Raw genomic sequence first — 27,078 nt, forward strand, 5'->3', positions numbered from 1 at the left:
TCCTTGTTATAATTAAGTTCGTACGTCCGTATCGAAAACTTTTACAGTAAAAAGAAAACAAGGACGGACGCCTGGTTCTGGGTGGCGCTCAGTGTTATGGGTGTTGTAGTTTAATGGCGCGGGGTTCGCGAGGGGAACGTTGGCGAATGAACTACATTTCCCAGAGAGCGGATCCACGCTCGGGACTCCCGCGCCACAGGGTTCAGCCGAGACGCTGACTGGTCGCGTTAGGCGCAACCGGCGGCGGTGCGCTGTTTACTCAGTGTTCGTTAAGTGAAGAGCTGGGAGTGAGCACATTGGCGTTGTGCGGGGAGCGATGGAAGCCTGGTGAGTCCCAGAGAATCGGCGCATGTCGACCGAGGGATTGGAGTGGCCCCAGTTCCCTTCAAACTCCCCTGGCACCGGGCCGGGGGTGTGCGCCAGCCATGGTGCAGTGGGTTTCGGAGTCAGAGTTGTGGGTTCACTCCAGAGACAAGATTCAGGCTGACACTGCAGTGCAATACCGAGGGAGTGCTGCACTGCCAGAATTGCCAACTTTCACATCATCCAAGAAGAGAAAGAAAGTTGCCTCACGTGTCGACATTTATTCTTCGATCAACATTAAAATATATTATCTGCTCATTGTCCCTGCTGGCTTATGGGAACATGCTGCACTTTTTACATTGCAGCAGTTGCTGAACTTCAAAAGTACCTCATTGGTTATTAAGTGCTATGGCATGTCCAGTGGTGCGGTCGGAAAGGTGCTACATAAATGCAATACTTTCTTCTCCCCACCATAAACTTGAGTGTATCCAAAACTCGTGTTGCCCTTCATCCAGATTCTCACCATATCCCATTCTCCCATCACCCCTGTGGTCCCTGTCTTTGCACTGGCTCTCGGTCTGATAACATTTCGATTTTAAAATGTGCATTCTTCTTTTCAAATCCCCCATGTCCTCACCCATCTCTGTAATCTCTGCAACCCCACAACCCATAAGACATAGGAGCAGAATTAGGCCACTCGGCCCCATTCAATCATGGCTGATATTTTTCTCACCCCCATTCTCCTGCCTTCTCCCCATACCCTTGATCCCCTTATTAATCCCCTGAGATATGTGTTCTTCCAATTCTGGCCCCATGCATCCATACTTCCATTGCTCTGCCACTGTTGGCTGTTCAAGATCTTCCTTGAAGCTTACCTCTTGGTTGAGCTTTTTGACATCTATATTTTTCTTTGGCTCATAAATGAACTTGAGATAGGGCAGCGCAGTGGTTAGCACTGCTGCCTCACTGCGCTGAGATCCCAGGTTCGATCCTGGCTCTGGCTCACTGTCCGTGTGGAATTTGCACATTCTCCCCGTGTTTGTGTGGGTTTCACCCCACAACCCAAAAAGGTGAATAGGGTAGGTGGATTGGCCACGCTAAATTGCGCCTTAATTAGAAAAAATTAATTGGGCACTCAATTTATATTTGAAAACATTTTGCTATGTTAAAGGCACCATATAAATGGAAGTTGTTGGTATAGAGTCTTGAGCACACAATCAAAGGGAGTGCTGCATTGTCAAGTCTACCAGCTTTCTGAAAAGATGTTAAACCAAGACCTTGCCCGCTCTCTTAGGTAGTTGTCAAAGATGCTTTGGTGATATTTGGAAAAAAGAGCATGAGGACTCTCATAGCATCCTGGTCCCCTCTTGCAGTATTTAATTGTCTTATGGTGTGAAGTCCCTGTAACAATTTATTAGATCTGAGACATTGTAACAAAGGACAAAAGTAAACTGCCAAATTATTGATAATAACATGCAATGTACAATATTTTTATTAAAGAATTTTCATTTATAACAAGCAAAATACACAATAACATGGAAAAATGATATTACAAAATGCAGTATTAGAAAAAACGAACCAACCATGACCATGCAAAACCCACCCAGGAAAGAAATGCCATTTCCCCAACAATAAGAATCCCCCCCCCCCCCCCCGCCCAACAGCTAATGTTAATTAAGTAGGAAATGAATGGCCACCACCTCTGGTAGAACCCCTCGACCGACACCTGACGATGTACTTGACCTTTTCCAGATGTAAAAATTCCATAAGGTCACCCAGCCAGTACGAGGCACTAGGCGGCGCAGAAGATCTCCAACCAAGTAGAACTCGCTTCAGGGCTATTAGTGGAACAAAGGCAAGAACATTTGCCTTCACCCCTGTCCAATACCCCAAAAATGGTCACCAAAGGACAAGGCTCCAGATCAATGTTGAGAACCGCTGACATGATGTTAAAGCAGGAGACCCAAAAGCTTGCCATCCTGGGACATGACCAGAACATGTTGGTGTGATTAGTAGGTCCCAAAGAACACAACTCACACCTGTCCTCCATTCCCAAAAAGAAACTGCTCATCCTAGCTTTAGTTGGGTGAGCCCTATTTACTACCTTGAGCTGAATTAGACTTAAGTCGTGTGCAGGAGGATGTGGAGTTCACCCTGCGAAGGGCCTCCTACCACACGTCTTAATCTAAAATAGGTCCCAGTTCTCCCTCCCATTTTGCCCATACATTGTCTAGTGGGGCCATCTCATTTGACAAGATTATCCCATAGATGCTGTAAATGTTCCCCCCACCAAACCATGCAAGTGATAGGATCCTACTCAATAAGGATTGTATGCAATGTACATTTAAGCAATCTATAAACATTCAATTTCTCCAATCTAAACCAGATGGATTGGCATAGTGTGTATGTGAGTTTCATTGCTTAACTGTACCAAGACTGAAGTAACATACTTTGTGTGCATAGTGTGGTTTTGTTTCAGTCTTGTTCTATTTTCTGTTGATTTAGTTCAGCACCTGCAAGAGGTATCAAACCAATTGACCGGCAGTCAGTGCACCAGATTTGTTCAGGACAAGTTGTGTTAAGTCTCAGCACTGCTGTAAAAGAGTTGGTGGAAAACAGTCTTGATGCTGGAGCTACTAACATTGGTGAGGAGAAAAATGACTAAACCAAATCAATTTTACTTTCCAGCAGTTTACATTTATATACTGAGCAGGAAGTAGCTCTTTCCAAGGGGCTGAATGGCCCTTCATTCTATCATTCTATGATAAAGGAAGTTGATACGCTTTCATGTATTTCAGATAGCTGTTGTGAAGAGATTCTCCTGGGGCATTAGTTACATATCAATTATGTAACCTACTCAAGATTTTAAAGAGTTGGGTGGCATGGTAGCACAGTGGTTAGCACTGTTGCATCACAGCTCCATGGTCCCAGGTTCGATTTTCTGCTTGGGTCACTGTCTATGCGGATTCTGCATGTTCTCCCTGTGACTGCGTGGGTTTTCTCTGGGTGCTCCGGTTTCCTCCCACGGCCCTCAATCCCCTACTATACTCCTTATACACCTATGACTGTGTGGCCAAATTCCCCTCCAACTCAATTTTCAAATTTGCCGATGACACCACCGCAGTGGGTCGGATTTCAAACAATGACGAGACAGAGTACAGACATGAGATAGAGAACCTGGTGAACTGGTGCGACGGCAATAATTTCCCCCTCAATGTCAACAAAACAAAGGAGATTGTCATCGACTTCAGGAAGCGTAGTGGAGAACATGCCCCTGTCTACATCAATGGGAACAAAGTAGAAAGGGTCGAGAGCTTCAAGTTTGTAGGTGTACAGGTCACCAACAGCCTGTCCTGGTCCCCCCATGCTGACACTATAGTTAAGAAAGCACACCAACAACGCTATTTTCTCAGAAGACGAAGGAAATTTGGTATGTCAGCTACGACCCTCACCAACTTCTACAGATGCACCATAGAAAGCATTCTTTCTGGTTGTATCACAGCTTGGTATGGAGCCTGCTCTGCCCAAGACCGCAGGAAACTACAAAAGGTTGTGAATGTAGCCCAGTCCATCACGCAAACCAGCCTCCCATCCATTGACTCTTATCTATAATTCCTGCTGCCTCAGAAAGGCAGCCAGCATAATTAAGGACCCCACGCACACCAGATATACTCTCTTCCACCTTCTTCCGTCAGGAAAAAGATACCAAAGTTTGAGGTCACGTACCAACCGACTCAAGAACTGCTTCTTCCCTACTGCCATCAGACTTTTGAATGGACCTACCTCGTATTAAGTTGATCTTTTCTCTACACCTTGCTATAACTGTAACATTATATTCTGCAGTCTCTCCTTCCCTATGTACGGTATGCATTGTTTGTCCAGCATGCAAAAAACAATACTTTTCACTATCTACTAATACATGTGACAATAATAGATCAATCAAAAATTAACAGCTGGTAGCAAATACCAATGTCAACTTGCACTAGGCAACTTCACTGTAATGAAATTCCTCAAGGCACTTTACAGAACGGAGCAGGAGCTTGACAGGAGGGAAATCAGAAGTCATCAAGATGCAGCCCAGGTAAGTTTTGTGGAGGCCATTGAAAGTGATAGGAGATGTAAAAAGGCAAATAATTTTAAGAAGGGAAATGTAAAATGCTGATAGCTGAAAGTGAACATGTCTTATCACCTTCGCATTTGAAATTCTCTTAAGCACCTGATATTAAAAAAATCAAATGAGGCTTGAAAAATGCCAATCGTTGATGTTTAGAATCAAAGAATTTACAATGCAAAAGGAGGCTATTCGGCCCATCACGTCTGCACCGGCCTTTGGAAAGGGCACCCACTTAAGCCCACACCTCCACCCTATCCCCATAACCCATTGATCCCACCTAACCTTTTTTGGACACCAAGGGCAATTTAGCATGGCCAATCCACTGAACCTGCACATGTTTGGACCGTGGGAAGAAACCGGAGCACCCAGGGAAAACCCACGCAGTCACAGGGAGAACGTGCAGAATCCGCATAGACAGTGACCCAAGCGGAAAATCGAACCTGGGACCATGGAGCTGTGATGCAACAGTGCTAACCACTGTGCTACCGTGCCAACCAACTCCTTAAAATCTTGAGTTGGTAATGAACATCACTTCATGTTGATTAAGTATCATGGTAATTGCATCAGAGCTGTGCTTGTTCGCTGAATACTTGGTTCTGCCCAAGTAGCTCCCTTCACACAACATAAAGGGCATCTTGATTATAGTAATGGCAAAAGCTTTCGCAGTATTTGTCCAATATAAACAAGCGTGGTTTAAATAGTGGAGACTGTATTTGCCTTCTATAAAAGACAGCTGTGGGCAGCACGGTAGCATTGTGGATAGCACAATTGCTTCACAGCTCCAGGGTCCCAGGTTCAATTCCGGCTTGGGTCACTCTCTGTGCGGAGTCTGCACATCCTCCCCGTGTGTGCGTGGGTTTCCTCCGGGTGCTCCGGTTTCCTCCACCAGTCCAAAGATGTGCAGGTTAGGCGGATTGGCCGTGATAAATTGCCCTTAGTGTCCAAAATTGCCCTTAGTATTGGGTGGGGTTACTGGGTTATGGGGATAGGGTGGAGGTGTTGACCTTGGGTAGGGTGCTCTTTCCAAGAGTGGGTGCAGACTCAATGGGGCGAATGGCCTCCTTCTGCACTGTAAATTCTATTCTATTCTATTCTGTTTGCCACTGCAGCTTGCAATAGGTGTCACATGCAAACCAGTTTAGCTATTGTACTTGAACTTTCCAGAACAACAAATTTCCTCCCGATAAATAATTAGTATTTTAATTTTTATTCCTATCTCTTGGGCTGCATGTTTTTCAGATATTAGGTTGAAAGAATTTGGAGCAGATTTGATTGAAGTATCGGACAATGGGAATGGAGTGGAAGAAAAAAACTTTGAAGGACTGAGTAAGTTTTAATTTTAAAATGGTTATAATTTCTGGGTGAGAAATGGAAAAACAATCCAGTCTTTTATATTTCAAATGTTATTTCCTATTCACTTCCATAATTTAATTTGGTGATGCTGATTAAAATGTGGCGGAAAGAATCCTTCCAATGGCAGTTTGACTGTTTGGTCAGATGTCTCAGGCAAATCTGATAAACCCCTGGCCTCCATGAAATTCAGCCAAGATCTGAGTTGCCACTGGAATTCAAATTGCAGTCCAATTAGTGTTTCAGTTAGTTGGCTGCAGCAAAGGCTCTCCTCACCCTGCTCCCCCCGCCCCTGCCCCCGAAACCGCTGGATGGAATTAAGATACATAGGCCCTGTGCTGGATATTACAGTGACAACAGGAAGCCAGTTTTGAGGACAAGAAGTGTACATTCAACACAAGTATTTCAATGTATATGTGTGTATAGATTAGTACCTTTCATTTGTGGTAACGTTTTTAAAAAACGTAGTGAATGCTGCAGGCATACACGTGCAGGAATTAGTGATGCAATCCTGTACTAAATAATAAAGCACATGTTTGTTACTGTAGGATATCAAGCTGACCTTTCAACACTTTGACTTGGGTTTGAAATCAGCCAAGACTTGTATTGAAAGTTTTGCAACTGCTGGCTGGAAGGAACCTCAAAAATGAGAGTATGGGCAATCTGAACTCTGGTCTAAGTAAGCAAATTGCCCAAAGTTTGACACTGAATAAATTGAATATTTGTTTAAAAGTCGACTGGTGTGCTTTTCTTGGGTTTGTGAAGCTTTAGTCTGTGTCTAATATTGTTCATGAACTGAGAGAACTTCATACTGACCCTGAATGAAAAAGCTATCAACAACCTACCTCCTTGCTTGAAATCTAAATATAAGTCCAAGGCTGGGATAATTTGTGTAAGATTGAGAGCTTTAATAGTTGCTACAGATTTGTTGGTAAAATGTGAAATTTGTTCATAATTTAATTGTGAATCTGAATTAGAAGTTACTTTAGTCACATTTGTGTTAACAAATAAATGTTTTTGCATGTCACAAATTTATGTTTATTTATTTGAAAGCTCTGAAGCATTACACTTCCAAGTTGCAAGACTTCTCCGACCTCTTACATGTGGAGACGTTTGGATTTAGAGGGGAAGCTTTGAGTTCCTTATGTGCGCTGAGGTATTATGATAGCACCTTCAATATCAACAGTTAATTTGCACTGTACATGTAATCTCAGTAGGCAGTGCTGTTTTTGTATTTTCAAATTCTTCCCTTGGAGAATTGTGTGAAGTAGTGTAAGTATTTGAAGGCTGAATGATTAACATTGATAGGCTCTGAAGTAAATACTTCTTCTATGCTTACAACCATCTTTATACCAATCATTGGACAGGTTAGTCCTGTTTGGAGGAGGAGTTTTATGAGCTCCTACAATCCATATAATGGGGAGGAACACACTCATGTACTGGACACAAGTGTGCAGTAGGCATTGCACTGTCAAATATTATTATTGGTAAACAGCTGTGTGTACATACTGCTTTTAACAGAAGAATTGTACCAACAGTCTTTGTAACTAGGGTAAGAATAATTGTTACCAAGACAGGAAGTGGTGGGCTAATAGGGGTGAGCTTTGTCAAAGAAATGTGATATGAACTGGATTTTAAAGAAGGACAGGGTGATGCAGAGTTTTAAAGAGCTGGTCCAGTACAGCTGAAAGCTTTGCCTCAGAGGACAGAAGGCCAGAATCATAGGCGTACAATATTTGAGAGAGAATGTAAAAAGTGGGACAGTCAAGAAAAAATGAAGAGGGCTGTCGATTTGGACAGGGGAAAGTCCATAGGGCTATTTATAGATGAGCACAAGGGCTCTGACTTCAATTTATTTCCTACGTTACAACAATAACAGCATTTCAAAATCACTTCATTAGCTGTAAAGTATTTTGTTACGAACTGCGGTTGCGAAAGACTATAAAATTACAAGTCTTTTTTATTTTTTAATGGGAGGCTAACAAACATCCTGTTTGGGTAGTGAGCAAGAATGGGTATTTTCAGAATGTGTGATGCGGTGATAAAACAATAGCGGTGTGTAAACTAGTCTGGAGTTGACAAATACATATTTGAATCTACTGCTCTTGCATTGTTTTAATTTTAAACTCCAGGGATGGGACCAGGAGGTGCTGGGAATGTGCTCTTAATGTTGTCCTTTCGTTCTTACCAGCGACCTTAGTGTTGTGACATGTCACAAAACCGCCAAGGTTGGAACCCGCCTGTTTTTTGACCATAACGGGCGAATCCGTGAAAAGGTGCCGCATCCTCGACAGCAAGGGACGACAGTTAGTGTTCAGCAGCTGTTTTGTACATTACCAGTCAGGCACAAAGAGTTTCAGCGAAATATTAAAAAGGTGAGTTTGTGTTTTTTAAGTTTTTCATAAAAACCATGCATGCTTAATTCAATCAATCGCTCCCTGGGTCCAATAGTGTAGGTACCTGTCTCCAATACAATAAGGACAGTGAGATGGCTCAGGAACTGGAGTTCTATTATCTATGCTGCTCTGCATTGACTCACTGTCAGTTACAGTAGTAGCTGGAATTTCTACACTGGCACAAAACAATAAAAGCTGGAAACATATAGCACCTAAAAAGGAATAATATTTTGGTCTGAACTCTTTGCTAGAACCCATCTTTTCTTTTACAAATACTGAAAACTTACGGTGCATCTCCCTGCACTTTTTACTTTAATTTCAGTTTCAAGCACTTTCAGTTTTTAACATAGAATGTATGAGACAGAAACAAACCATTCAGCTGGTGTTTATGCTGCACACAAGCCTCCACCCATTTAACTTCATCTCAGAATAATCTTCTAATCCTTTTTCCCCTCGTGTGTTTATCTAACTTCACCTTCAATGCATTCTCATAATATAAATTTGGGCCCTTCTCCCAAGAAGCCTGATTGCAATATTCATCCTGCATTTGAAAAAAAAATGTTTAATGTTCAGGCTGCACTCTTGCTTTTAATTTTGTTTAAAACAGGAATACAGTAAAATGGCACAGGTGCTGCAGGCCTATTGCATCATTTCTACAGGTATACGGATAAATTGCACAAATCAGCTTGGACAAGGAAAGAGGAATCCTGTTTTTTGCACTAGTGGTTCCACCACATTGAAGGAAAACATCGGCACAGTATTCGGATCAAAGCAGGTAAAATATTTGTAGTGTAACTGCCCAGTACAAAAGAACTTTAGCTGCACGTGCAACCTCCACCTTGTGTATCCACTTCAATAATGTTGATGCTGCCTCCTCTGTGAGGGAGAACTTGGGGTATTGCATATTCCACTGTAACAGCTACTTGATTATCAGCTGCAAGCTGATGTTGATCTGGGAGGAATCCTCGTCCTGGGCCTATCAGACCTCTCATTACAACTGAGTTAACATAGTCAGCAAATATTCAGCATGTTTGCAAGCTGAGATTGTCACTCTTCTAGCTTCTTTCACACACTCATTGTTGCCATATGCAGGCAGTCTAATTTTAGCTCCCAGTGTAAAGCAGGCCACTTTGTCAGCTTCTCTGTGGTTGATGTATTTGTATAATGCGATGGACGATTGGGAGGAAAGGATTTTCTATGTGGCAGGGCAGGTAGTATCACCTTGCCATATGAATGCTGTATCTATGTTTCAATGGTGTAAAAAATAGAGATACCACAAAGGTGCAACAAAGGGATGTGGATGTTGGGGAAGCTTTGCTGGGAGGGCTTGGTGCTGAAACTGGGAAATGCCATGTTCTGCAGCAACAAGCAGTAGAAAAATTAATTGAACGCCAAGCGCTTTCATACCCACCGAATATATTGTACACTTCGCACACACTGAACAAATTGCCTGCTGGATAGCATTAATTTACAACTTACTTATTAAAAGCCTGACCAACATGAGCACTATCTAGGCTGACACTTGGTGCTAGCTACAAAAGAGGCATTTAAGCCAAGGTCCTGTGTGTCTGCTCAGGTGGAAATTTAAGGATCCCAAGGCATTATTCAAAGAGTAGGGAGTTCTCCTAGTGTACTGACTTACATCTGTCTCTCAACCAGAGCCCGAAGGGACAGAGTAACTGGCCGTTCGTCATAGAATGAATATAGCACCGAACAAGGCCATATTGCGTCAGTGCTGGTTCTCTGAAGGGGCAGTTCACTTAGTGCTGATCCCCTGCCTTTTCCCTGTAGGCTTGCAAATGTTTCCTTTTCAGATAATGATCCAAATCCCTTTTGTAAACCTCAACTGACCCTGTCTTCATCACACTCAGGAAATGCATTCTGGATCCGAACCACTCGCTGTGTGAAAAGATTTCTTCTCGCATCGCCCTTGCTTCTTTTGCCAATTATCTTAAACCTGCCCCAACCTACCTCTTAGGGGGTTCTTCCGGGGGGGAGGGATGGGGGAGGGGGGGGGGGGGGGGGAAGACTCGACTGGTTCCACCATCTTTAACCCCTCAGGACTAGCATCAGGAACAGGACAAAACAAAACATGACCAGTGGTCGGCAGGCCAAACTGGCCAAGAGCCTTATTGTGCTCCATCAAATCTGATACGATACACCCCTCATCCAAATCAAGATCGGCAACACATGGTTGCTGAATTTCGAAGTCGCTTGGGAAGCTTTCCACCATCTCGCCTTGAGAACCGGGCCTAGTGATGCACTCTTCCCGCTCCTCTTCTCACTCCCGAATCCGTCATGATGGACGATAATCCAATAAGCAGGATCCCGACCCTATGGACACGGTCCCTCACCAGGGCTCTCGCCGCTGCAAGAACCTCCTCGAGCGCCTCTGTTGCTTCCACAAAAGCACCCCACAACTCTTAGAATTGAACCCTATACCGCAGAGCCAAGATTTGCAGCCAGAGCAACATCTTCGTCAGCAGCCATCATCCGTTGATGCACACAGCACTGCCAAGGCGGGAAACCATATGACATAGGAGAGAATTATGCCATTTGGCCCATTGTGTCTGCTCCGCCATTCAATCATGGCTGATATGTTTCTCATCTCCATTCTCCTGTGTTCTCCCATAATCCCTGATCCCCTTATTAATCAATAACCTATTTATATCTTGTTGCTAACTTTTGGTTGGTTCAATTGGCTGTTGATTACTTTTGCGATTTCTCCCTCTGCCTCTTGGGGAAATCCATACTGCTTTTGGGGTCCAGGGTCAGGTCGTGTGATTTGTACTGAACCAGTCATCCCGCCACAGTCGAGTTTGTGGGTTGCGAGTGCTGTCCTGTTCTTTTGTAAAACTGCCCTAACCTGATTGTCCGTGCTAAGCGTGGTCGGGTTAAACCGAAATTTGCCTACTGCGCTAATTTTGTTGTCGTATTCACCTTTTGTGAGCGTTGCGTGGGCTCTTGCACATTTTGCCATTCTCCAGACACACTGGTTGACTGGATCAAATGATAGGTTGTGGGAATTCATAAAATCAATTCCCAGAATGTGTTCTGCTGTGTGGGGTAGATCGACGAAGACTACAGGGTGCTTGGTAGTGATGTTGCCGATTTGAATGGGTACAGGGGCTGTGCTGTGTCCCTGCTGTGAGCGGCCTGTAAAGCCGCTGAGGGTGATAGTGGCTGTAGTGGGCCACGTGTCCTTCTGAAACATGGTGGAGGAATTTATTGTGGTGCGGGACCCTCCTATGTCCCATAGAAATTCGATGGGCTGTCCCCATATTTTCACTGCAACTACCGGTCGTCTGGACCTATCCCAAAGGGTGTCGCAGACCCAACTGGGGGAGCCCGAACACCGTCAGTCCGTTCCGTTCAGGTCCGCCTGATCTGAACGGGTGCTCACACTATGTCTGGGCTCTGTCTTATTCTTACTTAGAGTGCCCGCCTGCTGGGCTCTCTGTGGCTTTCGTGGGGCGTTGCATTCCCTTGCAAAGTGTCCCAATTGTCCACAGTTGTAACACTCCTGTGACTTTTGTGGGGGGCTGTTCTTTCCTTCATTTACCCATGCAGGGTTCTGGTGTGATTTTACTGCTTGTATGTCTGCTTCTGCCTGCTGTTCTTCGGGATTTTTATTCATGGGTTTGTTTTGTACAGACTGCTCCCAGGCGCGGGATAATCTTTTTACGACCCATTTCTCATTATGAGCCTCCTCTGAGGGATCATAATTCGCACCAGCTTTTTGTCCTGTTTCTGTGGCATGGGAGATAAGGGTGCGGGTCCATTTGGCCATGTTGTCTAGGGACAAATGGGCGCGGCCTAAGTCTCCAAAAACTGCTGTAAAATGGATCCACAGGCATCCAGCAAACACTGTGGGATGCTCGGTTTTCTTTTGCCTGCATTTATTGAGGCCATCTACAGGGTCACCACTGTTATACCCGATCGCGTCCAGGACCACGGTATGCATTTCTGCAAGGGTGCCTCCTCCTACATTCTGTGGGTCGGGAAGGGCTGCTACGACCGAAGGGTCTAAACTCAAAACCGTGAGCTTTACGTGCTCTCGCTCATCCAGGTAGTACATGGTCGCCTGCTGCTTTACTCTGGCAAAGAAGTAGTGGGGGTCTGAGGTGGGGAGGAACGGTGTGATTCTCTCGCACGCGTCCCGTAATTGGGTCACTGTTAAGGGGGTGGTATACAAAAATTCCGTGTCGTCTGATGTGGCTGTGCGGTGGGTGGTGACTGGGTTCATTGGAGCCTGAACTATCTGCTCTGTGGGGGGTTGGGGCGCTTTCCTCTTCTGTGGCTTTCCCTGCGCACATGTTCCCTGAACATATCTCTGCGCTGTCTCGTTTAACTCTTCCCAATCAGGGCCGTCTTCCTCATCTAACTTTGCTCCAAAGGTTTCCTGGAATCCTTTTTGGACTGAAAGCAGAGACTGCAGATCTGCAATCTGCTTCCGGCACTTTGCGTGGTCTAGTGAGCTTTGTCTTTGCTCCGTGGTGGCAGCATAGAGTGCTCTTAATGCTGCCTTCAGGTCACTACACTGCCTCTGCAATGTTTCTACCTGCTTCTCGGTTTCTTCTCGTACCAGGACTGCAAGTTGCGTGTCCTGATAGGCCTTTCCATACTGGGACTGGAAGCTGCTTAAGTGCGCCAGACAAGAATGGTGTGCCCGCTTGGCACCATCCACCTCTCCGTCTTTTGCTGCCAACTTCCTCCTCAACTCTAAGTTCTCTCTTTCTACCTCACTAACATCGACCGTACTCATTCGATGTATGCCTTCTATCTCTTTCTGGAGCGTCCTAACGACCTCCTCTGTGCATCACAATTGTGCCAAGCAGGACAGGATTGCCATCGGCTTGCGAGCTTTTCCTAAGCTCTTCTTGTGGATCTCGCTCAGGTTCTCCCACCAAGTATGTCCTATACTCCCGGGACCTGTTTCCTCATTGCTACAGAATTCTCCCCAAAGGGGCCATCCTTTCCCTTTGAGGTACTTCCTGATTTCGTCCTCCCATACGGGACATTGTCCTACTCTACTGCTGCTGGTCGCTGCGACCGCAATTTCTTCTGTGTTCATGAGGCGTTGCATTGCCTGCATTGCCATCTTTCCTATCTGAATGCTTCTTTAAATTTGGAACAAGGGGGACTAAGGCGGTGCTGTAATTACGGTACGGCTTTCGCTATTTTCTAGAATACAACTCCCGACAGTTTTGTCACAACAAAAATCTATCAGTATTACCTTATAGCCCTGCTAGTTACGCATGCATACACACACTTCTGGATTATGAGGATTGATCAGAACTGCTTGAACACTTGTGGTTTTCTGTTTCCAATTGCATCTCTAAATCAAATTTTTGGGTTCTCCCGGAGTGGTTAAACCACTTCTAGTTCGGATCCCGTCAGATGTCGCCAGTAATATGTTGCTAACATTTGGTTGGTTCAATTGGCTCTGTTTTATAACCTTTGCTCTCGAGTCGCCAGGTATCTTTATGATACCGCCACAAGGTTCAAGTTCAAGTAATGATCAATAACTCAATACACCGATTAGTAAGATTCAAATCAAAGCACATTTATTATACACCGTAATCGCTACTCATGCATAAATTCTACTTCTAAGCTACTTCTACAACTAACACCCTATACTTAGCTTCGGACTGGCCCACCAGGTCAGGGGAACAAATGGCCTTCCGTTCGGATTTTGAGTCTGCGGGATTCGAAGTTGGTACGGATTGGTAGCTAGGAGCGCCTATCTCGTAGCGAGCATTGACTTAAGACTTACGGTCTCTCGGCGGCAGCTGCACCGGTCACTGTCAAGGGTTGGTTCGCGTTGCTGAGTGACCCGGTCAAGAAGAACAATTTGAACTTGGGCTTAACTTTTATAGTCCCCAGGGGCTTCCCGCCTTTCGGGGCGGACCCTGTACCTGGTTCCAGGTGATTGGACTTTGTTCCAATCGCTTGGTTCGATTTCTCCAATACTGGAGCGGTTCTCTGATCGATGGGCGGTCTGGAGGTGTCCGTTAACCTCTTTTGTGTTGGCTCCTGCTGGCGCCGGGGAGTCTGGTTTAGCTTTGTTTGTCCCAAATGTTGTGATTGTTCCCGGGGATTGCTTATTAGTATGTAGATGGCTGCTACATTATTATGCAGATGGCTGCTTGTATCGATGTTGTCTGGGCTTTTGCAGAGTTTAATACACAGTAACTTTCACCTGCTAGTTTCGGCCTGTGTTGGCTGAATTTCCCTTCAGCCTTTGCTGTCCTCCATTTTAAATCGGGAGTTGGCCAACTCAGGTGGCTACACTCTGTCTTGAAGACACTCAGTGATTTGGCCTCCACAGACATCTGCAGCAAAGAGTTCCACAAATTCACCACCCTCTGGCTGAAGGAATTCCTCCTCATCTCAGTTTTAAAGGATCGTCCCTTCAGCTTGTGGCTGTGGAACCGGGAGCCTCCTCATTAGCAACCGCACCACTGAAAGCAGTACCCACCTCAGCCCACTCCAGCCGCCACAAACAAACCAGGATGAAACATTTTATCTCTACTCTTTTCAGGTAGAAAACACCAGCCAAACACCTCTCGGGACATAGCATGCACCATGTACATCAAGAAAAGGCAAATATGAAATGTGTACTAGGATTACAAGATGAGCAGAGCCGGAGCTTGCAAAAACACAGCAGTTACTGCGAAAGTTTAATGTTGCTGCCCTGTGATTGTATGTACATGTTGAACATTGCAGTATAACTCGCATTGAAATAGAGAAACGAGGGATGTTCTACTTAAAAGGGTAGTGAAGGCATATTTAGTAACAACTTTCAAAAGCACATTGAATAAATAATTGAAGAGAAAACAATTTTCAGGGCTGCGGAGAAAATTCAGGAAAATGGGTAATTTAATTGTGCTTTCAAAGAAGCATGATGGGATAAATTATGTCTTTCTGTTCTATATGATTCTGTGTAGTATATTAATTTTGTGCTTCCCAGTTACAGAATCTCATCTCTTTTGTTCAACTGAGCCCTAGTGAGACTATTTGTGAAGATTATGGAATTCATCCCACTGAAATTCCTGTAAAGCTCTACAGGTAAGTGATGATCAATAGTTAACATATGGAGTTAAGTCAACCATGATTTAATTAAATAGCGGAAAAGACTAAAAGGGTTAAATATTGCTCTACTGCTATATAATGTATCTGATTTTAACATTTTAAAGCTTTGCGTGCTTTTGGGCGGGCCTTGAACTTGGCCCCAATTAACTGGGCCGTTTCCCAATCGTTCTTATCGATTTTCCTCCAATAGAGGGGTGGGTTCCCTGGTTGCTGGGCGTGTCCTAGGTGGCCGTTGGTTTGCTTTGTTTTAGTCTCCTCTGGCGCCGGGGTGTCTCTCTTAGCATTGTTTACCTAAATGTTGCCTTTTATTCCCGGGGATGGCTCATAAGTATGTAGATGGTTCTGCAGTATCGGTCTTGTCTGAGAGCTACAGCTCTAATCAACAGACAGACTTTGCATCTGCTTGCTTTTTTGTTTTTCTCCAATTTTCCCTGCATTCTTTGCAAAGTGTCCATTTGTTAATTGGGACGTGGCCATCCCAGATGGCTACAGATGGAAGTTCCAGAAATTTGACCTATCGTCGATGAAGGAACGACAATATTTTTCCAAATCGGACAGTGTGTGGCGTACTCATGTTCTCATGTGCCTGCCTCCCTTTATCCTTCTATGTTGTGGAAGCCATGAGTTCAGGAGGTCTTGCCAAAGACGCCTTGAGGAGTAGCTCCAGTGCGTTATTTAGATTGTCTACACTGTAAAATTAAATGTTGTGAAATTGATTTCAATTAACATGGAAATTTGATGCCTGTCATTAGAAAAATTAAGCTAACTTGCATACTCGTGCACTTCAGGGAAGTGAACATGCTATCCATACCCTTTCTGTCCTTTACAAGACAATTATAGTCCCAACAATATGGTTGGCACTTATGATGTCTGAACTGGCTTAGCAAGTGTATTCGTGATTCAGTGAGTAGCAGTTTTGGTCACTTGAGTCAGAAGGTTGTGGGTTCAAATCTCATTCCAGAGACTGGAGCCCATAATCCAGGCTGACATTAAGTGCTGCATTGTGAGAGGTGCCATCTTTTGAATAAAACATTAAACTGCTTATTCAACGCACACATCCTCCTATTCTGTAAATGGGTTCACATAATTGTCATTGAGAGTCTTTGGCCAGATCTGGATTACTATTAGGCATCTAAATATCAGTGATGGGGATCTCTTCCTCTTCTGGGACCAGTTTTAGATGCAACAACAGCACAGCTATTCTGCTGATCTGGCAACACATACTAATGAATAATATTTTGTGCGCAATAACAATAACTTTCCTTTCTATGGTACACTGAAGAATCATAGGGTTCGTGTCTCGTAGCGATCACGGCGTTGGCAGGAGTTCAACCGATCGACAGTTTTTCTTTATCAATCAGCGACCATGTGATCCAACAAAGGTAGGGAACAATAACTATGAAAATTTGTGAATTATTAAATCAGAGTGACTATTGACAATGCATGTCATTGCTATGGCTACCGATGACCATATGCTATGCAATTATCACTAAATGCGTCCAGTCTCTGATTATAGTTTGTGCCCTTGATTCTTTGTGGTCAGCTTATTTTCTGGTCTGTGCCAGTGGTTCTTTGCTAGCAGTTCCTGATCACTGTCAATGCTTCCTTGTGCTTCATTTGTGATCTCGGTTGGACTGTTGAGAACCGATGAACCTTCTCATAGGAATAAATGGAAAAACCCATGGTTGAATCAGCTTACATCACTATTGTGCTTCTCCTGGCAGTCAGCATACTGGCTACTCGTTTTGAGTGATGGAAAAAAATTGAAATATTTGACATGAATGGAGAAGTAAAATATGTAGTCTCACTAGATGTATCTAGTGACCGTCTATCATTGTGTTTGTTTATTTGATGATGACTAAAGTGGTCTAACATTATTTTTAGGTTTCCAAACTTGTAAATGAAGTATATCACATGTACAACAGACACCAATATCCATTTGTTGCCCTTAACATCTGTGTTGATTCTGGTAAGTCACATATGTTTTGGAATTTTTTATTTGCAAATAATTTAAATGAGAAACATTATGAACTAAACAGTTTCTTTTAAGTGGGAAAGCAAATAAATTGTGTATTGATTGTAGTCTATTCTGATGACTTATTCAACCTAGGTATTATGTACTCGCCTGATGAATTCAGCTATCTTCATTTACGAGATGTGCTTTGCCATTTTTAGAATGTGTTGACCTCAATGTTACACCAGACAAAAGACAAATTCTTCTTCAGGAGGAAAAGTTGCTTCTTGCAACCCTAAAGACATCCCTTATTCAAATGTATGATTCGAATGTTAACAAGCTCAACATTAATCCAAGGTTTCTTCAGATGCCAGGTAAAGAACATAGCAACAGTTATTCTCAACAATAAAAGACTTGAGGAAACAGATCGTAAAATAGCTTGCCTTGCTTTTCACAGAAACTTCTTGTGACAATAAAGATTATTATTATTAGTTCAAGCATGCGGCATATTATAGGTTTAACAAACTATAGAAGGACAATTATTCTATCAAAGTTTATTGAAAATAAAAACCTGTAGCATAGCTATTAGTTAATGTATGGTTGGTCAGTGAATTGCAAATACTGGACGTTAATGTAGGTCGGTGAGTTATAATTGCATTGTAGATTATTATATTGCTATATGTGAGCTGTATTTCAAACAAGTCATTCTGATATAAACACTTTATAGCCCAATTCTGTAGAAATCCTGTTTAAGATGGTTGAAAACAGACACTTAATGTGTTTCTATTAAATTATTTTATTTTTATTTGTACATGGTACGTGGATGTCACTGGCAAAGCCAGCATTTATTGCCCATCTCTAATTGCTCTGCCGATGGTTCTAGTGACTCACCTTGAACTACGGTGGTCTGTGTGATAACACCTCCACAGTACTGTTAGTGGGGGGCTCCAGAATTCAGTTAAGAGAATGTGACCCAGGAGTGGTTTAAGAAGGTACCAAGTGTTCATGCGATAATATCACAAATTGTAATGTTAGGCTTGTGTGTTTTACATTGAATGGTTTAAAATATTTTAAATTTAGTGTGTAACTGGTATCCTGTGAATGATGCAAGTAAAATATACTTCTGTAGTACTTGAAAGGACATTACGCTTTGTGAAGGGCTTTGAATTTCTGAGTGTTTTAAATTGCAACTAATTATGGATAAATTTGGTCATTTCAGAGACAGTACTATCGTGCATCTCTTATACATATACTAACAAACGCTGTTGTTGACTGTTCACATGCCATTATAAGTGCATTTTTAATTCAACGCCCCCCTCCCAGCCGAATCAGTGACACCCATGAAGCAGGAACAAATTTTAAAACTTTTGCAACCAGCAGATTGGAAATTGCCCAGACTGGTGTGCCGTTCTACTGACTGAACAATAAAGGTCCAAGTAGCATATACTGTAATATTGCATAAGACCATTTTGTGATTCTAAATGTTAAGCTTCGTTCCCAGTTTTAGGAATCTCTGGAAAAGCTACCCAGACAATCAGTCCGGAGTCCTCTGTTCCAACCAGGCAGGAATCAGCAGCTGTGCAATCAAATTCAGAGAAAGAGAAGAGTATAAGCATTGCCAGGTTACGTGAGGAGTTCTCCCTCCACCAATCATCATTATGTGGGCCCAGGTCTAACAAACAACAGGATTTTCCGGTGCAAAGAAAACTACACAAGTTTTTCACCAGTTGTAAGCTGAGTAATCCTCAGCCTGAATGTAGGACTGACCACTGCCCAGCATCTGAAAATCCCAGACAAACGGAGCAAGACTCCATGAACTCTGAAAGTGATACAGATTCTGGGAAAGGCAGCACAACAGAAAGCTCAGAACTTGTCTGCAACACCCCAGAGGCTAACACTTTGTCCAGATCTACTGATGCCTCTGGCGGTGCGACTAGCTTGCCGAATGTACTCCACAACTTTTCAGAAGCTGGGAAAGGAGATGAAGAACTGAGAACTGAAATGACTGACTGTGAGGTTTTGGTACCTAGCGTTGCTGTGCAAACCAAGAAGGTTGATTCAATAGGAAATAGCAGCCAACCATTGGCAGGTTCTTTCTCGCACGGTTATGTCACCCAGGGCGTAAAACGCATGAAGACCAGCAGCTTGTATTTGGACGATGGCCTGTCTTCAGGTCCTGGGATGTTTCAAACGTCAGAAGTCGATATACCAGTAGAAATGAATAAAAAGGTTGTGAAGCTCTCTTTTTCTATGGGCCGCCTTGCTGAAAGGATGAAGTTGGTCAGTAAGCAGCAAGCAGAACAAAAAGAGGTGCAGAGATGCAGGCGATTTCGAGCCCAGATTAGTCCCGGAGATAATCAAGCAGCAGAAGTTGAGCTCCGAAAAGAGATTAGGTAATTAAATGGTTGGCGTTTTTAAAATTCATTCACAGAATGCGACAACTGTTGTTAAAGCCAGCATTTATTGCCCATTCGTATTTGCCCCTGAGAACTCGCCACCACGTTGATTACAACTGATTGGCTTACTAGGGCATTTCAAAGTAAAGGTCAAGCAGATTGCTTTAGGTCTGGAATCACATGTATGCAAGAACAGGTAAAAACAGCAGATTTCCTTCTCTTAAAGTACATTAATGAACCAGCTGGGATATATAGTCTGGTAGTTTCATGCGCGCCAATTACTGATGGTTTTCATTCCACATTTATTTAATTAATTGAATTTAAATTGCCGTGGTGAGATTTAAACTTGTGCCACCGGATTTAGACAGCCGTCGGAATTACGAGTCCAGTAATATAATCACCTTGTTGCTGTATCTCCAAACTCATACTTTTGTATTATGTATTTATAGTTGTTTTGAATATAGGTTTATACATTATAAATCACCACATGTTTACCTGATTGCAAAGATGATGTAATAATGCATGATCTAGAATGTTCTATGAAATATCAATATAAATTATTCTATTGCAGTAATCCAAGCTAAGGGCTAAGTTATCCCAGCTATTGATAACGGTTGAAGAATTGGAAGCAAACCAAAAACTTACACTGGCTGTTAATTGTGCAGTGTTATGGACCAGGGTTTAGAAAACTCCAAAGTATATCATGGAGTTCACCTGACCTACAATTGTTTATTAATTTTGGTTACGAGGAGCACAAAGGCCTACCTTTCAGGTGTTATTCAACAGAGACCTTAAGCATTTATAATCAAAAACAAAGTTTATTCTACAAATTTAGTTAACATTTTTATAAACACACACAGTAAGCATTTTTATCAACTACAAACATAAATACCCCACACAGCTACAGTACTCCATGTATAAACATTTCTTAAAGGGACACTCCCATGACAACAGTAACTTAATCATAAATGAGTTATGTATTTAAAAATATATAAACATGGTCATAAAGCATAGTGTTGTGCATTTTCTCTACTACTTGGTCTTTTCTGTGACTCTGTTCCAATTAGGGCAATCAGTGAATTTGCCTTCTTTCTATATTGCCTCTGTCCGAATGCTTAGAGTCGCCAGGTATCGAATGATACCACCACAAGGTTCAACTGGCTATCGATCAAAGAGCCAAACAGCAGTTAGTTAATTCAAGGTCAAGGGTACTTTATTCACATACAATCAGTCAGGCAACATAAACACTACTAGTCAACTACACCTATTACTAAGACAACCTGTACTTAACTTCGGGAACCCGGTTTAGGTCAGGAAACAGTGGCCGCAGTTTGATTCTTGATCTCTTGGGTTCGAAGTGGTAACTGCTGCTCAGCTGGGCTCATCCATCTGGTAGTGGCCGTTGAACGCGAACTTGCTTCTGGTGTTGCAGCAGTTGGCAATGGCCGTGACCGGGGTACCAAGGCCAAAAGAGAGTGAACATATGGCGAACTCTTCTTTTTATACTCGGGGTTTTCACACTCTTTTGGGCGGTCCTTCGATTTGGGCCTTACTAATTGGGTGATCCCTGATCACTCTGTTCGATTCCTTAGCCAATAAGTGGGCGGGGATCTGGATGGCCGGGCGTGTCCCAAGCGGTCACTGACCCCGTTGTTTGCGTTTCCCTTGGACAGGGAGTGGCGCCGAAATGTCTGGGACTGTCCCGGTTGCTGGAGTACCAGTCCTTTGTTTTGGGGAAGATGGGCCATCACCTGCTAATCGGCCTGATTAACATGCTAATGGGACGGAGTTTCGATGCCGTCTGGACTTTGCTGACAAATGTGCATTTGAGGCTCTGAGCCTGCCTGATTCTTGGCTTGTCCATTTTACCCATCAGTGTTTGCGAGTTGCTCTGTACCTAGTTGGAAGCCAGATGGCTACATTGGAATAAGATCATTTGGCCCTTCAAGCTAGTTTCTTCTGTAGACTATATGTGCCATCTTGTGAACTTTGTTGGGGTGAAGTTTGTATCATTACTCCTTAATCTTTACAATTAATCCATTAAAGCTCCAGTCATCCACCCTCCTATGTTCCCTGTTCACCCTAATCAACTGCTTCCACAGACAACATATTTGCCCCCTTCTCCAGCTTCAACAACACAGGAACCATCGATTTGGATAATATCTTCTCTCAGTCTGTACTGATTCCTACAACCAGATATTTATCCAGCTCTTTTTTTCAGAAGTTGTTTCGCCCATGAGTGCTCCAGCTGTTAGTTGTACAGATCCACCAAAGCAGCTCCTAGGTATCACTTAATTTGCTATAATTACTACTTAACTAATGTTATTTTTAAATATATAGTAGTGAAGAATGCACTTTGGTCATAGATTCATAGAATTTATCATTCTTCCTGAATACCATTCAACCATCTCCCCGTCATTATTTTATAGTCCACTTGATCAACCAATGACATCTCAGTTTAACATGTCATCCAAAATGCAGCACTGTAAATAAATCAGTGCACTCTTAATGCAGCACAAGAATGGTAGTTGGAAGCACTTAGTGCCAGACTGAACTAACAAAATATATTTTCAAAACAAAGTTTAAGTAAAAATCTGATTCCTTCTCTATTGTGAAGGAAAATAAGTCCCAACTTGAGATCGCTGTAACCTATCTCTGATCATGTGCAGTTGGATGTATAGTATAGCTCTACTGCATCTCAAATAAATCTTATTTATTGATTGGAATAATGGAGCCTTTCACTTTGCTGAAGTACTTTGCACTAGCCTTATATATTAAATGGGCTTGTCTTGTACTGTTTGCAGCAAAGACAGATTTGCCAGCATGGAGATTATTGGCCAGTTTAACTTGGGGTTTATCATCACTAAGCTGGATTCGGACCTGTTCATTGTGGACCAGCATGCCACTGATGAGAAGTACAACTTTGAAATGCTGCAGCAACACACAATTCTTCAAGGTCAAAAGCTGATAGTGTAAGATTTTCTCTTTGTTGCTTGTCACACTGTTATCTGGAATAAATTCTTGATTATTTCCTGTAATGCATTTTGTTAAACCTGAGAGACTTAGTAGAAAATGTTGGAATTTTCTCCCCAAAGGGCTGAGGGGTCTGGGACAATTGGACATGATTGAGATCAATATTTTTTCCTCGGATATGGAGCTAAGGCAGATGGAGTTGAGGTACAGATCAACCATAACCTAATTGAATGATCACAGTAAGAAGCAGTGCTCCAAAAGTTCGTGATTTGAAACAAACCTGTTGGACTTTAACCTAGTGTTGTAAGACTTCTTACTGTGCTCACCTCAGTCCAATGCCGGCATCTCCACATCATAATTGAATGATGGAATAGGCTTGAGAAGTTGAATAGTCTCTTCCTGTTCCTATCTTCCTAATCTTTGTTGATTGACTGATCCTCAGTGAGAAACCAGTCCGTTTTATTGACAGACACCTCCCGTCCCTAGTAGTAGGATGGTTTTCAGTGTTAGATTTAATGTACTCCAATTGTTACCATTGTACTTCATAAAAGTGAAAAGAATAATTGAATACATATATTTAAGCTTGGTATATGGGGTTAATTGCTTGTAGTTGGATGTTGCTTTATGCAATCTATAAATATTCCTGTCATCGTCTAATGCAAGTTAGATTTGATCTTGCATCTTTTAAATAATATGTTCTTCTCCATTCATATAGTTGAATATTGTTTTCAACTTCTAGGCCCCAGAGTCTTCATTTAACTGCAGTGAATGAAACAGTACTGGTGGAAAACATGGACATTTTCAGAAAGAATGGTTTTGATTTTATTATAAATGAGCAAGGTTGGTTTGTTTCCTTGTACTGTATTTAAAACACAGGACAGAGCTTGGCTTTGTTCAAAGGTCTATTCTTTTGTTATAATACGTATTAAACATATTTGAGAACCACTTCCCCAAACATTGTTTACTTACTGATAGTAGAGGAGTTATTTGTGAAACAGATGAAACATTGAGCCAAGGCCTTTTGAGGTCGGCTGCACGTTTTGTTCAACATGTGTTTTTCAAATGTCTTTTTTTTGTTCTCGATGGTTTTCCATGCAGCCCTTCCCACTGACAGAGTGAAGCTGGTTTCCCTGCCAATGAGCAAGAACTGGACATTTGGTCCACAGGATATTGAAGAACTTATTTTCATGCTGAATGATAGCTCTGGGGTCATGTGTCGGCCATCCAGAGTCAGGCAGATGTTTGCTTCCAGAGCTTGTAGAAAATCGGTAAGTGTTCCTCAAACTGTTCCAACCAGTAAATGCATATTTAACAGTTCTCACTAAACTATTGCATGATCACACAGGAAGCTGAGGATCTGAGAGATCATTATATTTGTGCCCTTGTTGAACAATAATCTTGCTGTTGGTTCAACAGAATCTTTTGCCTTGCAATGACGTTGAACCTGCAGAGTAATGCTGCTGTTTTCACAGAAGTTGACTCTAAGAAGCCCAAAGCAAACTTACCTAATAGGGATCATCTATAATACAACTCCAAAACTCCAACAGTTTTCTGAATTCACATTTTTATGAAGGGCACTCTGTTTCGATTCAAGTTTTGAATCATTAAATGAGCTGTTTATCTCATTACATTTTCTCTCATACTCGGAAATTGAGTTGGCTTCCCCCTTATATATGCCCCTAGATCCCCATGGATTATTGAGTGCCTGTCCCATGTGCTGTTGCACTGAACATACAAATGGCCCTGCTTTGATCTGCACTGAGTCAGTTAATGTGCTATAACTGACTTAAATGCCTTTTAACTAGAGTAAGAAGTCATACAACACCAGGTTAAAGTCCAACAGGTTTGTTTTGAATCACTAGCTTTCGGAGCGCAGCTCCTTCATGAGCACTCACCTGATGCAGGAGCTGCGCTCCGAAAACTAGTGATTCAAAACAAACCTGTTGGACTTTAACCTGGTGTTTTGGGCCCCGTATCTAAGGAAGGATGTGCTGGCCTTGGAAAGGGTCCAGAGGAGGTTCACAAGAATGATCCCTGGAATGAAGAGCTTGTTGTATGAGGAACGGTTGAGGACTCTAGGTCTGTACTCGTTGGAGTTTAGAAGGATGAGGGGGGATCTTATTGAACCTTATAGGATGCTGCGTGGCCTGGATAGAGTGGACGTGGAGAGAATGTTTCCACTTGTAGGAAAAACTAGAAGCAGAGGACACAATCTCAGACTAAAGTGATGATCCTTTAAAACAGAGATGAGGAGGAATTTCTTCAGCCAAAGGGTGGTGAATCTGTGGAACTCTTTGCCGCAGAAGGCTGTGGAGGCCAAATCACTGAGTGTCTTTAAAACAGTGATAGGTTTTTGATCAATAAGGGGATCAAGAGTTATGGGGAGAAGGCAGGAGAATGGGGATGAGAAAAATATCAGCCATGATTGAATGGTGGAGCAGACTCGATGGGCCAAGTGGCCTAATTCTTCTCCTATGTCTTATGGTAAGACATCTTACTGTGCCCACCCCAGTCCAACGCCGACATATCCACATCATAGCCTTTTAACTAGGCACGGGAAGAATCAACTAATGATTCCAGCTGGAAACTGTGGATGAAGAAGATAGGAACAGACTAATCTGTGATGCTCTCTGCAGCGGAATAGTCCCATAATTACTCATTGCCTTGTCTTTCTAGAGAAGAATAAGCAGTAAGACAAGTTATCAAAGGGACCACTGACATAAACAACATCTGAAGTAAGGAGTTTGGAGTATTGTGCTTTAAATTGTGCAACTCTATTTTCCCAGGTGATGATTGGGACTGCGCTTAATGTCAGTGAGATGAAGAAGTTGGTTACACACATGGGTGAGATCGAGCATCCCTGGAACTGCCCACATGGGCGTCCAACCATGAGACATTTAGCGAACTTGGACATGATATTGGTGGAATAAATGGGTTATGTTCAGCCATTGTATATTAAACTGTTAATCATTGAATGTTATATTTGAACAGCTTTCATTTTAAAATGTAATCACCAGAGCTCATCATGTTGGGCAGGAAGTGAATTGCCTTCTTTCTGGAATACTGTATAAGCCAACTGCAATTTTAATCAATATTTTAGTTGTGGAAATTACTTCTGTGAATTTGTTTTCATTTCTATTTTTTTTTTAAATTACTGCTATCTACCTCTGTTTTCAAAACAAATGGCCTGTTAAATTCATGCCTGGGAATTTGAACACAGCATGCCAAAAATTCCTACATTCCTTAAAAACCTGCATTCTGGAAGACTGGCAAAGCTCATTGCCCACTCTGAACTAATTAAGATGTGTTCTAGTCTACGTAATGCTAGAATTTAAGTATTGAGCTTAACATCATGCTACAATAATTAATTGTTAACTGGGCTCAGTTAGTGGCCCTCCTCTCTGAGTCTGAAGGTTGTGGGTTCAAAGTCTGCTGCAGAGAATTGAGCACAAAAGTCGAGGCTAACACTATGGGTGTGATCCAATGGCCATGCTGCGCCAGAAACGCAGTTCGCCGCGGTGCAACGTGGCCAATAAAAGCCGGGAGATCCCACTCCTGGGATCTACCTGGCTTGCAACGCTGCTATGTAAATCACTTTTTGGTAAATCTGCATATTAGAGCGAGACAGCTACCGTCGCTCTAATGTGCAGATTCCTGAGGTATCAGAGGCTTTGGGATTCACCCCCTTTGCCTCAGGGACCTCAGGCGAGTGCCGTTCAGCACTGGTCTCCACGGGGACCAGGTGAAACGTTACACGTGGGGGGGGGTCTCCCAGGGGAGCGGAGGCCCCCCAGCTGCATGCCCTTTGGACAGGATGGTGCCCTGGTGGTGCCAGCCTGGCACTGCCAAAGTGCACAGGTGGCATTGCCAACTGGCATGGGCACGAGTGATTGAATGGGGGCGCCCTTGCTTGGGTGTTTGGGAGGGGGGTGCGGGAACCCTCCCATAGTGCGTTTGGGCTGAAGGGAAGGTCGGGGATCACTTTGGGGGCCACGGAAATCGAGACGCCATTTAAGAATGGCGTCCTGATCTCACTACAATGTACAAAAGGGGGCTATGTGCTGCCTCGTACGTTCCCCGTTGAGACCCCTTATACCATGCAAGTTGCGTTGACAAACCATGTGTTTCTCAGCACTGCGAGCCCCGGGAAACATGCCGCTTATCACGCTCACTATGGGACTTGTTCCCATTTGGGTAAATTGCGGTACAGAGGGAGTCCTGCGCTATCAGAAGTGCTGTCTTTGGGATGAGACACTAAAGTGAGGCCCCATCTACACTCTTTGGCAGACGTATATTTTGCAAAAGATCCCATGGCACTGTTTTGAAGTACACGGAAGTTATTTCCATTGTCTTGGCCAATATGTATTCTTCTATCAACATCATTAAAACAGATGATCTGATCTATCACATTGCTATCTGTGGAAGCTTGCTGTGTGCAAATTGGCTGCTACATTTCCTACATTAAATGACTGTGCTTCATTGGCTGTAAAACATTTT

General features: G+C 43.0%; 1 protein-coding gene across 1 annotated transcript; it reads left to right on the plus strand.

Moving 5' to 3' along the window:
- Positions 1-182: 182 nt before the first annotated feature.
- Positions 183-26,981, plus strand: pms2 (PMS1 homolog 2, mismatch repair system component). The gene is made up of 15 exons (XM_072481519.1): positions 183-327; positions 2,809-2,948; positions 5,657-5,743; positions 6,821-6,923; positions 7,959-8,142; positions 8,771-8,938; positions 15,137-15,234; positions 16,541-16,640; positions 17,143-17,227; positions 17,434-17,586; positions 18,714-19,605; positions 22,413-22,580; positions 23,321-23,421; positions 23,680-23,849; positions 25,368-26,981. The coding sequence occupies exons 1-15, from the start codon at positions 317-319 to the stop codon at positions 25,509-25,511; spliced, it is 2,604 nt and encodes an 867-aa protein (XP_072337620.1). The 5' UTR covers positions 183-316; the 3' UTR covers positions 25,512-26,981.
- The last annotated feature ends 97 nt before the right edge of the window (positions 26,982-27,078 follow it).

This window comes from Scyliorhinus torazame, chromosome 17 (assembly GCF_047496885.1).
Source record: "Scyliorhinus torazame isolate Kashiwa2021f chromosome 17, sScyTor2.1, whole genome shotgun sequence".
Lineage (NCBI taxonomy): Eukaryota > Metazoa > Chordata > Chondrichthyes > Carcharhiniformes > Scyliorhinidae > Scyliorhinus > Scyliorhinus torazame.